Here is a 17,317-nt window from a genome sequence, read left to right on the forward strand (position 1 = left end):
ACATAAATTCCATCTCTTCCGATTGGAAATCCAGGGTTGGGAGGGAGGATAGGGAAACGATGGGGATTTATACAAGATCAGCGAAATGCATCCATCCACGAACGCGTGAATACAATAAGGAGATTCCTTTCATTTTTCCCTTTTTATGCAATGACCTTCCTTTAACAAACATACTACATACCTTGTTAAACCTAATGTAAAAGCAAGGATTTTATTTCATTTCAGGATCACTGGTTCCCATATACCAACCCATTACTCTCACACCCTTTGCCTTTGACACATCTGTTTGTTCTTACATTCGTGTGCAATATATTGCAGTGGTATTGAACAGTAATAACTCAACAGCTCCTTTCCTTGGTTCCCTCGAGATTTGCTTCTTTTAATGAAGAATGAATTGGGGACTTCTCAAAAGGATCGTTTTCTTCCGCGCTTTTTCAACGCTAAGAGTTGCGTTCACTCTGACGTCAATGTTCCCAGGTTCTGATTGATTTTTTGGGGGCTTGTTTACTTATCTCAAAAGTGCCGTTTGCTATAAAAAGGGAGAGCAGAATCTGACTTTGGATCTGCTCTGTGGTGGTTAGGCTGTTAGTTTCAGCACCATGGAGAGTACTCGGCTCTGCCTCCTCACTCTGCTGAGCGCTGCCCTGCTCCTCAATTCCAATTGCCAGGAATCAGACCTGCAATCCAGATCGGTAGACCATTACTCAGTCAAAGAGGACTCCTCTCAAGAAAAGGAACTGGTATGTCATCATGAGCTTTTGTTTGTCTAATTTTACTTTAAAAATCACAGCTATTTTATGCAAAACTAGCTACAGCTCCTTATTTTAACTGCAAAGTACCGTTTCACATTGTGTTAAAGCTTTCAACACTGTTTAGTACTATAATATTGGGACACCGAGTTACTTGGTCCGTTGAAAGAAATGTTTCTTTTGAATTGGCACCTTATTTAGCTGAAAGACCGCAGCAGTGTCAAATTAGAAAGGTGCGAGGAGAAAGGGGGATGAAAAATCACACAAGATTTGAAGATATAACCATCTTAGGAGGAGAAAGCAGAAAATGGTCTTTTAAGGACATTCTGCTGTATCGCCGCTAAAGCAGCTTCAGTTCATTCATGGAGCTTGGTTATTCTGGCGAGTTTTTTTCTGCCCCTTTTCACATAAAAAATATATAAATTGTTTTCTTGAACTCAGATTGAAGCTTTGCAAGAAGTTCTGGAGAAACTGAAAAGCAAGAGGATGCCAACCTACGAGAAAAAGTTTGGAATGGTCCCAATGGTAAGAATTTCAATGCGAGCACTATGGAATAAAATCGCACAAAGTTCGTTGTTTTTATCCTAATGTTTTCTCTATGTCCCTTGCCTCTCCCATGCACAGACCAGCTGTATCTACGACAGTGAGTCTTGTATTTATGGTTGTTTTTGGTGTATCAAGTGCGTAAACAATAAGCATAACAGTTTCATTTTAGTCTGATTATAAACAATAAATTGACAATATCTATACTAATATAACGGGATGTACAATTATTGTGTCTTGTACGATGACATCTCTCTATCCACCAACTGATTAGCTACATATCATGAATCTGGGGAGAATGAGTTAAGATGTACAAGTATGAAGTAAACTTATGTTGAATACTTTTGAAGTGATCAATTATTTCATTTGCATTAGAAAATGCAGGTAACTGGCATGCTTATATATATAAATATATGGTGGAACAAACGGGAGCATTTATACTCATTAATAACCAATAGCCGAATAACGCTAATTATGCTAATATTCATATAGTAATACCAAAGTTAAGATGAGTGACAACAATCAAGTATTTGCATTAGCCCTACATAAACTGGGACTAAGGACAAAGAGATGTTGCTCTATTGTAAATTAAAATATATATCTCACAATCTTTCTTTTATTCCCTCGATGACGATAGAATTAACAAGCTGGCCGAATATAAAACTGAGCCATTCGGACGAGGGAGATCTCTGGTCCAATCCTTGGTTTTTGCCAACATTAGTTATTCTTGGCCAGAGTGGTGGTCGAAGGGCAACAATTTTTCTCAGTATCTCTGGGTTAGGGAGGTTAGAAAAGTGAAAATTTCTGCTCATGATTGCTATACAGTGGCCACTTCTAGAAAATGCTCATATGTGGATATCAGATGCAATGAGGACAAGTGTAATGCATTCTATGTTCAATAACTTGCCAAGCCTCTATGTCTAAGTTAACACAAGAAGAGCAACCTGTTAGGTAAGATACCAGAAGGCTGCTGGCACCAATAAACTTATACTAGAATGAGTCACTCACTTTGGGAGTGAAAGGATTAAAATTAGAAGAATTATAATTCTTCTTTCCTTTTGAACCTTAGAACATTTTCTGACATCAAATAAATTACTACCTGCACTGCTTTATAAGATATATAGTGTAGTTGCCTGCATATGGCAGCAATAATTTAGTTTAATTTTACCTGATTCAGTTTTCAACTACATCTGTTATCATCTTTAATGAATAAATAACATTTTAATCTTTTTTAATAGTGTGATGCTGGGGAACAATGTGCTGTAAGGAAAGGAGCCAGGATTGGAAGACTCTGTGACTGTCCCAGAGGAACCTTCTGCAATTCATTCCTCTTGAAATGTTTGTAGAGAACAATGACCAAATCCAAGCACTCGTAATAAAATATTGTTTCAAAAGCATTTTAAAACTTGAAAAATCAATCTGGCCATTCAAACATATTCTATTTATGAAAATAAGGATGGTGAAAATGCATGGACTTGCAATTCCACAGTCTGGTAGATCTAGTGCGGGAGATAGTAAAATATGTTTCCGGCATTGCTGTGACACTGTTTTGTACAGTTGCGTCATTTTTCTTATGGTGAAAAGTTGTCTCTGCCTGTACCAGTTAATGAGTTACAGATGTTTCATGATATGCTAAGTGTTTAACTTCCAGTCACAGAAAGGTGTGACTTGTATTTATAAAACTGTATTTTTGTATTTAGAATGCATTAAACCTAATAATAAAATCAGTTCTAGGCATCCTTTGCTCTGTCCAAAGTTTCTTTATTCCAATCTTTTAATGTAAAGACACCCATACATGCAAGGAATCATACCTAATTTCCATAACATATCTCTTTTAGAGTGTTAATAATATGTAATATGTACCAAACTAAGAAAAAGCTATTTCCATTTAGAAAAGTATTAGAATTCCATATAAACACTTATTAACTAGAACTCAGAAATAAGTTTGTATCCAATCCAACTAACAGAACATTAAATTTACACTTGAATGAAGCATATTTCACAAACCATGTTGATAAAATAAAAATATTAAAAGAAATTTACATGTTTTGATATTATGGTTCAAGCAAACACCAGGAAAGATAAACAGCACATCTGCTCTGATAAAGTAATATCTTAATGTCTCCTCTACATTGGAAAGACCAAGCACAGACTGAGTGACCGCTTTGCGGAACACCTTCGGTCTGTCCGCAAGCATGACCCAGACCTTCCTGTCACTTGCCATTTCAACACACCACCCTGCTCTCATGCCCACATGTCTGTCCTTGGCCTGCTGCAATGTTCCAGTGAAGCTCAACGCAAACTGGAGGAACAGCACCTCATCTACCGATTAGGCACTTTACAGCCTTCCAGACTTAACATTGAGTTCAACAACTTCAGATCGTGAACTCTCTCCTCCATCCTCATCCCTTTTTGATCCCCTTTTTTCAGATATTTAATTTTCATATATACATTTTTTCCCACCTATTTTTATTATTACTTTTAAAATTTATGTCCATTCATTGTTTTATCCCTACCTTTTAGCCTATTTTGATCCTTGCTCCCACACCATCCCCTCCCCCCACCACACACCCACTAGGGCCATCTGTCACTGGCTCATCCTGCTTTCTTCTCTTCATGTCACCATTAGCACCTCTTTTAGCCAGTGTCATCACCATCAACACCCCTTCGACCTTTTGTTTATGACATCTTTTGCAATCTCTCCTTTACCTCCACCTATCACTGGCTTTCTATCCAGCTTCATCTGTCCTGCCCCCCCCTTAAACAGTATACATTTCACCACATTTCGACATCTCTTTAGCTCGGAAGGAGAGTCATCTGGACTCAAAACGTTAACCCTGTCTTTCTCTCCACAGATGCTGTCAGACCTGCTGAGTTTTTCCAGCAATTTTTGTTTTTGTTTCAGATTTTCAGCATCTGCAGTATTTTGCTTTTATCTTACCTTTTGATGCTGACTAAACTGCTGTGCATTTCCAACATTTACTGTTTTTGTCACAATACATCCTTGTTATTGTATTAAACAATGCATTGGTCCAAATTTGAACTGACTTTAATATCCAGTGGTTATAATACAAACATTATAGATTGACCATTTTAAGGATCAATTTTTGACCTGAAAATCGCATTTAAAGTTGTCTTGAAGTTAAAAACAGAAATGCTGGGAAAGCCCAGCAGTTCTGGCAGCATCTGTGGGGAGAGAGAAATAGAGTTAACGTTTCAAGTCCGTAAGACTTTTCTTCAGAGCTCTGAAGGAGTCAAACAGTCTTGAAACATTAACTCTGTTTCTTTCTCCCCACAGATGCTGCCAGAACTGTTGGGTTTTTCCAGCATTTCCTGTTTTTATTTCAGATTTCCAGCATTTGCAGTAGTTTGCTTTTGTCTTGAAGTTAGTTAATTAGTCTCCAATGATAGGCAGAAGCTAAAGAAGTTCATCCATGTATCATGTTTTTTATTCCATCCATTGTGAATATGTTATATTTTTGGTAGTGGATATTGATTAGTACATGGAATTAACATAACCGTGAGAAAAAGATGTACGCTATAACTTAGTGTTAGCTCTTTGATAGATAGGAACCTGGGAGAGAGAGCAGGAATCAGCATTGCAAGTACTCAAAATGTACATTTAACTCTGTAACAGAGAGCTAAATATTTTAGTAACCCTTTTCAACCTATACTCACTTAGTTTGTATCCTTTAGTGGGCAAGGTAATTGTAAAGAAATTTTAGGCATTGCAGCTTTAGATAACCTGATTTAATCGTTTTTTTGTTTTGCAAATAATATCCTAATTGTCTGAATATTATACAGTCAAATTCAATTGAAGATCATTACCTCCATATGAATTTTACCTTAAGGTGCTTTAAGATATGATGAGATGTTAATCTAATGGGTAAAAAGCAATGCAAAAAACAGTTGCTATCTAAACCTGTGTAAAAAATTTTGATGTTACAAGGTAACAGGAAAGCTCAGCTGACTTATATGATAATTGAATATTAGTAGTTACTTGAGCATAGTGGACAGCTTTATGTACGTAGCATCAATTTCCTGGTACATACAGATTATTATTTAGTTAGATAGAAGGACAAGTTATAATTTAGATTTAATGCACACAAGTAAACAGTTACACAAGGAAAAGTAGCCATTGGGTAGTTAATAGTGATGCATATTGATATGTAATCCATCTTCCAGGTCCTAATCAATTGTATCAGATATCGGAAGCTGTGATGAACACTAATGTGATAAAATATTTTATGTACTTTAAGCTTCTTCCATGTTTTACACAATGGTTTTGCCATTTAAAAAAAAACTAAGCATAACTGGCATTAATAAGGGAAGAAAGTAACAAGCAATAGGAAAAAACTACCTTGTTCCAAAGAAGTCAGTTTGATAGGAGAGAGTTGGAAATGAGGGGCAGAAGTCCTGTCTCAAACCAATTAATGGTTCTTGGAGGGTTGAATTGCTGTGTGCAGCTGATAATGGTGGGGATGCATTCCCCACTCACTCTTTGGTTGGCAAAAATCCTGCCTGGAGAAACATCAGTCCAGTATCAGTTACTCGCCTCTTCGTTATTTTAAATAAGACTGTGATTTTATACCATTTTTGGTGATAATGTAGAAAGGTGGATAAATATTTTCAAATTCAGCATTGTTTCATTGTGAAAGTTTTCAGTCTTCAATACCTTGGATCTTGTTTATCCATTGTAGCAGAAAGGACACCTACCCAAGGGCATCTATGGTTGCAGCCAACAAGAATAACTTTGGTCTGCTTTGATGAAATGCTTACAGTTTCAGGAAATAATCCTGAACAGCCTGCACAGTAGTTGGGTTACAATAAGATAGCCCATTATATTTTGAGGGGCCTATTTTAAGAAAGATGTCAAAGGCTTGGTGAATAAAAACTTTACTAAGTTAACCCCAGGAATGGGGATTTAGTTATGAAGAGAGACTAAAGAAACAGCATCCTTATCACTGTGTTAGTGTTTTGTATTAGTGTTTAATTCATTGTTACTTTCACTCACCCTGAAGAAGGCCTGCACTTGTCTCTGATAGGATTTCCATTTGTTTCTTTTACCTTGTTTATCATCATTGCTTCCTGTCTTGTTGTATTTGATCAGATATCTACTGTTACAGACAGGAAAGAGACAGGCAACCTGTACATATTCCCTCTCACCAACTGTCTGTAAGCAGAAGGTATTTTGAATTATTTTTAAAGTATGCAGTAGTGTGTTTTCCCAAACCCTTGGTGTGTGAGGCCCAATTTACTAATAACCTGCAACAAATGCACATTATGATTAATTCAGAAGGTTAATTTATTCCACATTCAAAACCTGCAGGAGGAGTGTTCGCAACTCTGCACTCAACTACACACACACACACATATACACGCACACACACACAATATAAGGGGTGATCGAAAAAGGAGTTTTATAACTATCAAATATGGATAGTAACAATACAAGAACCACATAGTTCACTTGATTTCTGGAGTCCAGAGTCAGAGTTCAAGGAGAAATTCTTTCATGTAGGGGCTTGAGTTCAGTTGGCTGAAGACCAAAGCTGTGGAGTTCACTTTACAGTTGGTACTGATACTGCAGATGAAGTAGATACACAGAGGCTGGGTTGGTTCTGCAGGTGATGGTCGGAAATCTTCCAGCAGAAGACAGGCTTAAATGAGCAGACTGTTGTTCTGCCTTGAGTTCTGCTCCTTGTGAGGCCCAACAATGTAATGTTAAAACTGTCCAAAAAGCCAGAGTTCATATTATTGCAGCTTAACAATCAGTTTCTGTGCTTCTGGCCAGAATTCCATTGTTCTTCCTTAGGAGAGAGATGAAGTGGTTATTAGCATCTCTTCCTGTATAATGAGTTTCAATCTCTCTCTTTTGTGATAGTTCAAGTTGTGGAGCCATTTCACCTGCACTTGCTCTGCTTTTGTTGATTACAAGGGGCCTGTACAATGAGGTGTGAAATTCCACAGGCTGAAGGAGGAATTCTTTTGTTTTTGTAACTCCTGGTGGTAGCTCTCAGAACAAAAGGTCAATGTTATGGTCATGTGACTTGTAGCAGCCATCCATTTTTGGTTCAGCAGGAAATCCATTTTAAAAAATAGCAAGAAGAATAAAGTTTTGAACATGCCGTTTTGGATGTCTTTTCATGTCATAAGAACCCAGCACTATTAAAAGTCACTTTCAGAGCCACATCTTCTTCCTTGGCTACTGTTTCTGGCTCTAACTTAATGCACAGGGATTTCACTGAAACCCCAATTTTTAGGTTTCAGATCCACCCATGACTGCCACAATATTCAGCATTCCTCAAACCACTGCTCTTCCTGCACCATGAGATCCATGCGCTGCCACATTCACATCCTGAGCTTCACTCTTTAGCAGCTTCAGCTCACTCTATCTCACTCTAAAGCTGCCCTGGTTTAAATTCCATTTTGCCCTTAGCCTCATTCTATTTTCTTTAACAATTCTTGGTTACCAAAGTCCATTCAGATTCTTCTTTTCCTTCACTTTCCTCTAACACCATCCCTCCTTCCAATCTCACCCTTTACTGCCTTTTTTTCTATCCTGTCTAAATTTCCCTTCTTTGATTTTGAATGATCAATCATTGGCCAAGACCTGAGCTTTATCACCTCAATAATTTTGGGTTTGTCACTATGCTGAGCTCTTTTTCCATTGTCTTCATTTCTGTATTCACGTCTAAGGCCATAAATGTGGCCAGCGCACAGAGAACTCTTTCTTCCATCTTCAGAGTTTTCATTCCACCTGGAAACACTCTTTCTGCTTTGTTATTCTCTCTAGGCCTTTTCATCGGGAACTGCTGGTGTGACATTGGCTGTCTCAATTATCTGCTCTGTTCACTCACTCTTACTACCTGTGAATTTGCAACACTCTCTTTTCTGGAGTCCAACCTTAACATTATCATTAAACCTGCTGATACTGGGGGCACTGTCGTTATTTGGAAGCTGAACGTCAGCTCCTTGACACCTCCTTCCGGATCGTGACTCTATGGTCCAGAACATCAAGATATAATTTCCAAGACTGTCACTGACCTCATCTCCTCTGAAGTTCTTCCCTCCAAAGCCTCCAACTTCATAGCCCCCCCAACTTGCATGGCCCACTTCTATCTCCTTCCCAAGATCCATAAACAGGACTGCCCTGGTAGGTCCATCATTTCAACCTGTTCTTGCCCAAAGTACTGATTTCTTCCCATCTCAACTGTATTATCCATATCCCCTTGTCCAATCTCATCCCACCTACATCTGCAACTCTTCTGACATGCTCTGCCACTTCAACAGTTTCAAGTTTCCCGGCCTGAATTATGTCCTTTTCACCATGGATGTCCAATCCTGCCATGCCTGGATAGACTGAGGACCCTCCATTTCTTCCTTGAAAGAAGGTCCAAACAGTCCCCATCCACCATGCTCTGCTGCCTCACTCTCACTTTGAGTAATGTAATTGACTTCACTCACTTCGTCCAAGTAAAAGCTGCTTCTATAGGATTTTGTCTGCATTCTAGCTATGCCTTCCTCTTTATACCAATGTGAAACATTCTTAGTTCCAATCCTAGTCCCCTGTTTATGCAGTGCATTGAAGACTTTATCAGTACCATTCCCTGATCTCACCCCTAACTGGAAAATATTCTACAGTTTTGTTTCCAATTTCCAATTTTTCCTTGTCTTCACATGGTTCTCATCCGTTCAGATGCTGCAACCTTCCACACTATTGCTTCTGATAAGTCTTTTTTCCTCAAACAAGGACATAGAGCCCCACCACCACTGTGGTTGACAGGGCCCTTAAACATGTTCGTCCTATTCCCTACACTTCTGCAGAGGAGGAATTTCTTCTCTCAGAGGGTCATTAATCTTTGAAACTCTCTTCCCCAGGGAGCAATGAAAGATGCATGGGTCACTGAATATATTCAAGGCTGAGTTAGATAGGTCTACAAGGGAGTCAAGGGTTTGAAGGCATGCAGGAAATTGCATTAAGTCACAATCAAATCAGTTGTGATCTTATTAAATGGCGGAAAAGGCTCAATGGTCTATGATCAATGGCCGAATGGTCTATTCCTGGTTTTGTTTCTTATGATATTCTGATTTTATGCTCTCACCTCTTCCCTTCCTTCCCAGGACTACCATAGAGTTGTCCTTGTCCACATTTCCACCCCACCAGTCTCCATCTACAACAGGTAATTCTTCTCCATTCCATCAGGAATGTTCCCTCCTCTCTCACCATTCCAAAGAGATCCTTCCCTCCATTGGTCCACTGTCCAATCACCCCATACTCCTTCCCTCCACACAGTACCTTTCTGTGCAAGTGCAGGAGATGCAATACCTCCTCCCTTCCCACCATTCAGGGCTCTGAACACTCCTTCAAGGTGAAACAGGGATTTCCTTGTACTTCTTTCAATTTAGTTTACTGTATTCACTGCTCACAATGAAGTCTCCTCAACAGTGTGGTGACAAAATTCAGACTAGGTGACCACTTTACAGAATAATTCCACTCAGTCCTCAGGGGTGACCTCAAGCTTCGGGTCATCTGTCATTTCAACTGTCTCACTCTGACCTCTCAGCTCTCAACCTTCTACACCATTCCAATGAAGCTCGAAGTAAGCTCAAATTCATATCTTGAATAGGCACTTTACTGCCTTCCAGGCTCAACATTGAGTTGAACAATTTCAGATCAAATCCACTGTCCCATTTCTTTTGGAAAACTGCTGTTTCTTCTATGCCCATTTACACCTCCTCTAGACTCATCTTTTGTTTCTTTACTTGTCCCATCACCACTTATTTTTACCTTGCACCATCAACCTTTTTGCCATTTATTCACCATCACGGACCTTCCTCTCTATTCTTTCCTCCCATTCCTCTTTCTGTGATTCTGTACTTTCTTAAAACCTGTTGCTTCTCTAACTTTTTCCAGTTCTGTGGAAAGGTCATCTATGCACAGATGTCCCATTTCTAATTGCCTTTGAGAAGGCACCCACAGTATTGTTAGGGAGGGGGTGCCAGGATTTTGACTTGTAACTATGAAGGAACAGGGATATAGTTCCAAGTCAGGATAGTGTGTGACTTAGAGGGGAGCTTGCAGATGATGTTGTTCCCATGTATCTGCTGCCCCTATTCTTCTAGGTGGTAGAGGTCAAGGGCTTGGGGGGTGCTGTTGAAGCAGTTTTGGTCAGTTGCTGTAGTGCATCTTGTAGATGGCACACTGCTGCCACAGTGTACTGGAGGGATAAATGTTTAAGCTGATGGCTGGGGTGCAGATCAAGAGGGCTATTTTGTCCTGGACAGTGTAAAGCTTCTTGAGTGTTGTTGCAGCTGGACTCATCCAGGTAAATAGAGAGTATTCAAACACCTTTCTTACTTGCACCTCATGGATGGTGGATAGGCTTGGGGAGGTGAGTATGTACGAGATGGGTTTCTGGAGCAATACGCTGGAGAACCAACTATGGATCGGGCTATTTTGGATTTAGAATCATGTAATGAAAGTGGGCTAATTAATAGCCTTGCTATAATAATATGATAGACTTTTATATTAAGCTTGAAAGTGATATAGTTCATTCTGAAACTACGGTCTTAACTCTGAACAAAGGAAACTATGAAGGAATAAGGGGCAAGCTGGCTATGGTGGATTGGGGAAATACATTAAAAGAATTGACAGTAAACAGGCAATGGCTTGTATTTAAAGAAGTATTATATAGTCTACAATAAATATACATTCCTCTAAGACACAAAAGCCCAACAGGAAAGGTGAATCAACTGTGGCTACCAAAAGAAGATAAAGATTGCATTAGATTAAAGGAAGTGGATTATAAGGCTGCCAGAAGAAGTGATAAACCCGAGGATTGGGAGCAATTCAGAATTCAACAAAGGATGACCAAGAAACTGATAACGAAAGGGAAAAGAGAATATGAATGCAAGCTAGCGAGAAACATAAAGGTGGACTTTAAAATTTATTGAGGTATAGGAAAAGGGAAAGGTTAGCAAGGACAAATGTAGGTCCATTACTGATGCAGACAGGAGGATATATGATGGAGAATAGTGAAATGCAGAGAAACTAAACAATTACTTTGTGTCTGTCTTCATGGAGGAAGACATAGAAAATCTCTCAGAACTACTAGGGAACCAAGAGGCTTGTGCAAATAAGGAAAGAAATGAGCATTATTAAAGAGGTAGTACTTGAAAAATTAACTGGATTGAAGGTTGATAAATTCCCTGGACCAGATAAGCTACATCCCAGAGTGTTGAAAGAGGTAGCTATAGAGATAGTGGATGCATTGGTAGTTATCTTTCAAAATTCTATAGATTCTGGAAAGGCAGACTGGAAAATAGCAAATGTAACTCCACTATTTAAGAAGGGAGGGAGAGAGAAAATGGAGAACTACAGGTCTGACAGTTTGACGTCCGTAGTAGGGAAAATATTACAATTCTCAGGCTGGCAGGCTGTTACTAGTGGGGTACCACAAGTATCAGTGCTGAGGCCATAGATGTTCATAACCCATATAAATGATTTGGATGTGGGGACCAAATGTAACATTTCTGAATTTGCTGATGATATGAAACTAGATGGGAATGTAAGTTGTGAGGAGGATGCAAGGAATCTTCAAGGGGACTTAGACAAGCTAAGTGAGTGGGCAAGGGCATGGCAGATGGAATATAATGTGAATAAGTGTGAAATCAACTTTGGGAGAAAAAACAGAAAGGCAGAGTATTTCTTAAATGGTGAGAGGTTGGGAAGTGTTGATGTCCAAAGGGACTTAAGTGTCCTTGTCCATGAGTCACTAAAAGCTAGCATGCAGATGCAGCAAGCAGTTAGAAAGGCAAATGATATGTTGGCCTTCATTGCAAGGGGATTTGAGAACAGGAGTAAAGATGCCTTGCTGCAATTGTATAGAGCATTGGTATTATGTACAATTTTGGTCTCCTTATTTAAGGAAGGGTATACTTGCTATTGAGGGAGTGCAACAAAGGTTCACCAGACTAACCCTGGGATGATGGGGTTGTCTTATGAGGAGAGATTGAGGAAACTGGGCCAGTGTTCTCTAGAGTTTCAAAGAATGAGAGGTGATCTCATTGAAACTTACAAAATTCTTGCAGGGCGTGACAGGATAGATGTGGATAAGATGTTTCCCCTGGCTGGTGAGTCTAAAACTGAGGACCCAATCTCAGAATAAGGGGCAGGCCATTTAATACTGCAATATGCCAAATCCAAAATAGCCTAATCTCTATTTGGTTCTTTAACATACTGCTCCAGAAACACATCTCATACACACTCACCTCCTGACTCTCCAAGCCTGTTCACCATCTACAAAGCAACAAGTCAGAAATGTGATTGAATACTTCAGTCAGAGTCTGGAAAATCTTTGGAATTCTCTACCCAGGAAGCTCAATCATTGAGTATGTTTAAGACAGAACTCGATAAATTTCTGGATACTAATGACATCAAGGGATATGGGGATAGCACGGGAAAGTGGCATGGAGCTAGATGATCAGCCAAGATCTATTTGAATGGCAGAGCAGGCACAACAGGCTGAATGGCCTACTCCTGCTCCTATGTGTTAGTTGCCACATCATTCCCAGTCTCTGACCTACCCTTGTAGCCATGGTATTTATATGGCTGGTGCAGTCCAGTTTCTGGTCAATGGTAACCCCCAGGATGTTGATGGTGGGAAATTCAGCATTGGTAACAGCAATGAACATCATGGAGCAATAGTCAGATTCCTTCTTGTTGGAGATGGTCATTGCTTGGTGGGATTTGATCTCATATATCCAGAGCAGGAGTCTCTGAGTTACTAGTGCAGTAATGCTACCATTATGCTATGATGACACTTGATAGCACTGGTGGTGACAACTTCCATAGCTTTGCTGATGATTGAGAGTAGAATGATGGGGTGGTAATTGGCCACACAGGATTTGGATGTGAGGATCTGCAATGGGTACATTGACTGCTGTTTATTCTTATCTCTAATATCAACAGAGCTCCATTCTGTGCTTCTGTAGAGCCCGCAATTGGTTTCTTTACTGTTTCTTTTGTGGGTTTCTGTCACAGATGCTGACACATGTTTAATTGATAGCTGTAGTGAATAAAAAGATTTCCTGACATTGCTGCAAGTGCTATCTGTGATTGGGGGAGATGGTGGCACCATGGCAATGTCACTGGACTAGTAATCCAGCAGTGCAGGTTAATGCTGTGGGAACATGGGTTTAAATCCCACCATGACAGGTGGTGGAATTTAAATTAAATTCTGGAATTGAAAGCTAGTCTCAGCAATAGCAACCATTAAACTATTGTTGTAAAAATCCATCTAGTTCACTAATGACTTTTAGGGGAGGAAATCTGCCAACTTTACCTTTTCTGACCTACTACAGATCCACAGCAATGTGGTTGACTTTTAAATTCCCTCTGAAATGGCCCAGCAAGCCACGCAGTTCCAGGGCAATTAGGCAAATGCTGGCCCAGGATATTGCAGAGGGAATGGTCCCTTCAGAATGCTGACAGGGCGAAAATGTTTTTGGTCGCGGCATCACACTGGAGGTACAAACATACGTGCAAACAAAGGAGTTAGGAGCATTCGGCTCCTTGAGCCTGCTCCACCGTTCAATACGATCATAGCTGATCTGATAGTGGCCTCACTCCATATTCCGCCAACCTCGATAACCTTTGACTCCCTTGTTAGCCAAGAATCTATCTACCTCTGCCTTAAAAATATTCAAATATCCTGCCACCACCACTCTCCGGGGAAGAGAGTTCCAATAACTCACCACCCTCTGAGGTGGCAGAAATGGCAGAGGATGGTCCTTTGAATGTGGAGGCTGATGGGGCATCTTCATGTTCCATGTGCCGTCTAGTACCAAACTCTTACTAACACAATTGAATTTTCCATTGAGTGTGACAAAATGGAAAAAGCTATGTTAGAGACTTTTAGAAGGTGCCTTTTTCCTACATATCCACCAGGGTCTATACATCAAAAAAGTTTTAATCAAATCTCTGTGACAAAATAATCCTTTAGAAGGCTGGGCTGAGCTTCTATTAATGGTTCTAGAGGAAATAGGCCAGTTGCTGGCTGAAGATACACAGTCCGTTTTCACTAAGGGAACAGTTTTGCCTGTATGAGCCAAGATATGAGCCAAGGTTACCACTGTCTTAAATTTCATTATTACATAGACTTGTGTTACATAGGCTATATGGCACAGCTTCCTGTTTAATGCATCTATATTATTCACTTCAACCACTTCCTGTGGTAGCAAGTTCTACATTTTCAACACAATTTGGGTAAAGAAGTTTTTTCTGAATTCCTTATTGGATTTTGTGGTGGCTATCTTATATTGATGGCCTCTGGTTATGTTCTTTCCTACAAGTTTAAACATTCTCTCTTTATCCACTCTGTCAAAACCTTCCATAATTTTAAAGACCCCAAAGGTCACCCTTCAGTCTTCTTTTTTCAAGGGAAAAGAGACCCAGCCAGTTTCTCCCTTTCTGATATATATACCCACACATTCCTGGTATCATCTTTGCAAACCTTCTCTGCACATTTGCCAATGCCTCAATATACTTTTTATAATATGGCAACCAAAACTGCAGGCAGCCCTCTAAGTGCAGTCTAACCAAACGTAATAAACTTGGAGTGCAGGGAAAGTTTCCTTTAAGAAACAGTAAACTTTATTTACAGAGCTCCTGATGAAGCTACATGCTTGTTCCGATATCAAGACTAGAAAAACTCCGTCACTAAGATCACCCGTGCTTAGGGCTGATTCGTCTATACAGTCACATGATCCCCTTTACAGCATGAAAGATTTAACTTACAATTACTACACAAAGGTTCGATATAAGTTTAGCATAACTTCCCAACTTTTCAATTCTCGCCTAATGCTTCGTTTGCTTTCTCTATGGCCTTTCTAACCCGTGGCCCATTGTGACTGAATCCTTCCGAGCAGCATCTTATGATCTTTGCTACATTAGTTAGGCAGCTGCTCATGACTGCATCTTGATCACTGAGGGGCAATTCATACACATCCTAGTGGAAGCAAGCAAACAATAGGAGAGGGAGAATTATGTAGTTCGACAGTTGGCAGGATTTTCACAAGTGTTAGGAGCAAATTGAAAGAACACATGTTTCACTTAAATCCCCATGTAATAGTCTCCTTCAATTCTATAAATAGGAAAGGCTATCATTCTATTAATGTGTTTGATCGTTTGCGAGCAAGTGTTTGATCCTTTTCCTGCATTTCAAAGTTGTAAATTGATTTAAACATGCAACAATTCTCCATCCCAGCCCTCATGACTCAGGATTATATATCCAGTTTGTTAACTGGTGATATGGCTAGTCCCCAAAGTCACAGCTGATGTCCAATAAAGCTGCTTTTTTAAAATTCATTCATAGGATGTGGGCATCGCTCACTAGGCCAGCATTTATTGCCCATCCCTAACTGCCCTTGTTCAGAGGGCATTTAAAAGTCAACCACATTGCTGTGGGTCTGGAGTCACATGTAGGCCAGATCAGGTAAGGACAGCAGATTTCTTTCCCTAAAGGATATTAGTGAACCAGATGGGTTTTTACAACAATCAGCAATGGTTTCATGGTCATCATCAGACTTCTAATTCCAACTTTTTATTGAATTGAAATTTCATCATTTGCATTACCTGGGTCTCAGGAATACTAGTCCCTTGACAGTCCAGTGCCTCTGGAATACTGGTCCAGTGACAATACCACTATGGCACCGCCTCCCCCTAACAGAAAGAGAATAAAAGAAATAATGAGACCCATGACAGTCGCAGAGGTGGCATAGTGCAGATCATAGGAATTCTCAAATCCCATATTAGGTGGCTGTTAAAATCTGGTGGAGTCCTGCAAAACAGATTAGCATATGTTTCAAAAATCACTGCAGTTTGCTGATTTCTGCATAATATCGCAATGAAGAAACACTCACTCGATTGGGAACTAACAGAATGTTGGAAGGACATCTTCCCCAAAGCATGAGGAGTGTTCACAGAAAGAAGAGGACATATAACAAGATGCTAGCCAGAGAAAAGAGACTGCAACTGATAGTCCAGTTGTTTCAATAAATAAAGGATGATTTCAGATCTGCTTTCCCTCCCCCAAAACTTTCACAAAATATTTTACTGTCAAAGATTTTGGCCAAATTCCATCAGGAAACAGAAGTCTAAATTTCCTCTACCATCATCCAAAAGCTCATACAGAGAAATGGACTCAGGGCAAGCTATATTTGCATTAGAGAACTATATTCACCAAAGAATGGCAAACATTTCAATCACCCTATCTAAAACCAGCCAACTTCGTTCATTCTCTTAATCCACTAATCTATGGCATGCTCTCTGAATGAGATGAGGTGGGCTGAGGGGCTTAGAAGCCTGAAATGAATTTTGTCTGAGAGAAGTGGATGTTCACTTTGATATGGAACAAAGTTGAGGTATAGATCAGTCATGATTTAATTGAATGGCAGAACAGGCTTGAAGGGCTGAGTAGCCTACTCCTGTTGCCATGTTCTCAGGTTCCTGCAGTATTTCTCTTGCAGCAAAGCCAGGCCTATGTCTGAAGCTCCCTGAAGTGTTAGGCTTTTAGACAGCAGGTTCAAAACGGCTCTTCGGAGAGGTATGTAATCTGTGCCTGTTCCATGCAGACCATTAATGCTGGGCTCAGCAGTTGAGGTATTGAAGATGGTCCTGACTGCCTCTGCCATCTCTCTCAAGACAGCTTGCACCATCCCCTTAGGAGGTTTCCTACCATCTGTGCCAAGCACAGATTCCTCTTTTGGCCTTCACTTCAGGCAGAGAATTCAGCTCCTGGTGTCAAAGGGCGAAGAATTTGTGTAGGGCAAAAGGCTAAAGAAAATCCCTCAGAAGGTGAAGGGATTTAAAATGAAGGACAAGGGTCTGGTATCCACTGAAACATCTTTAATGCCTGACAATCCAAAAATAGGGACCATTTTCACTTCAATCTTTTTTGTGACTTCTCAAGAAATACACAGGACACTAACAAAAAGATAGAAGACACTGTGAAATATGTAAT

At 39.9% G+C, this 17,317-nt stretch overlaps 1 protein-coding gene across 1 annotated transcript; it reads left to right on the forward strand.

Annotated features, from left to right (window-relative positions):
* Positions 1–599: 599 nt before the first annotated feature.
* Positions 600–2,638, forward strand: LOC121277320 (cocaine- and amphetamine-regulated transcript protein). The gene is made up of 3 exons (XM_041186640.1): positions 600–740; positions 1,191–1,274; positions 2,531–2,638. The coding sequence occupies exons 1-3, from the start codon at positions 600–602 to the stop codon at positions 2,636–2,638; spliced, it is 333 nt and encodes a 110-aa protein (XP_041042574.1).
* Positions 2,639–17,317: the final 14,679 nt, after the last annotated feature.

Source organism: Carcharodon carcharias, chromosome 4 (genome assembly GCF_017639515.1).
Source record: "Carcharodon carcharias isolate sCarCar2 chromosome 4, sCarCar2.pri, whole genome shotgun sequence".
Classification (NCBI taxonomy): domain Eukaryota; kingdom Metazoa; phylum Chordata; class Chondrichthyes; order Lamniformes; family Lamnidae; genus Carcharodon; species Carcharodon carcharias.

Coding starts and splice junctions, on each gene's coding strand:
- LOC121277320 (XM_041186640.1), top strand. CDS start 600: ATGGAGAGTACTCGGCTCTGCCTCCTCACTCTGCTGAGCGCTGCCCTG. Junction 741..1,190: donor CCTCTCAAGAAAAGGAACTG/GTATGTCATCAT, acceptor TCTTGAACTCAG/ATTGAAGCTTTGCAAGAAGT. Junction 1,275..2,530: donor AGTTTGGAATGGTCCCAATG/GTAAGAATTTCA, acceptor CTTTTTTAATAG/TGTGATGCTGGGGAACAATG.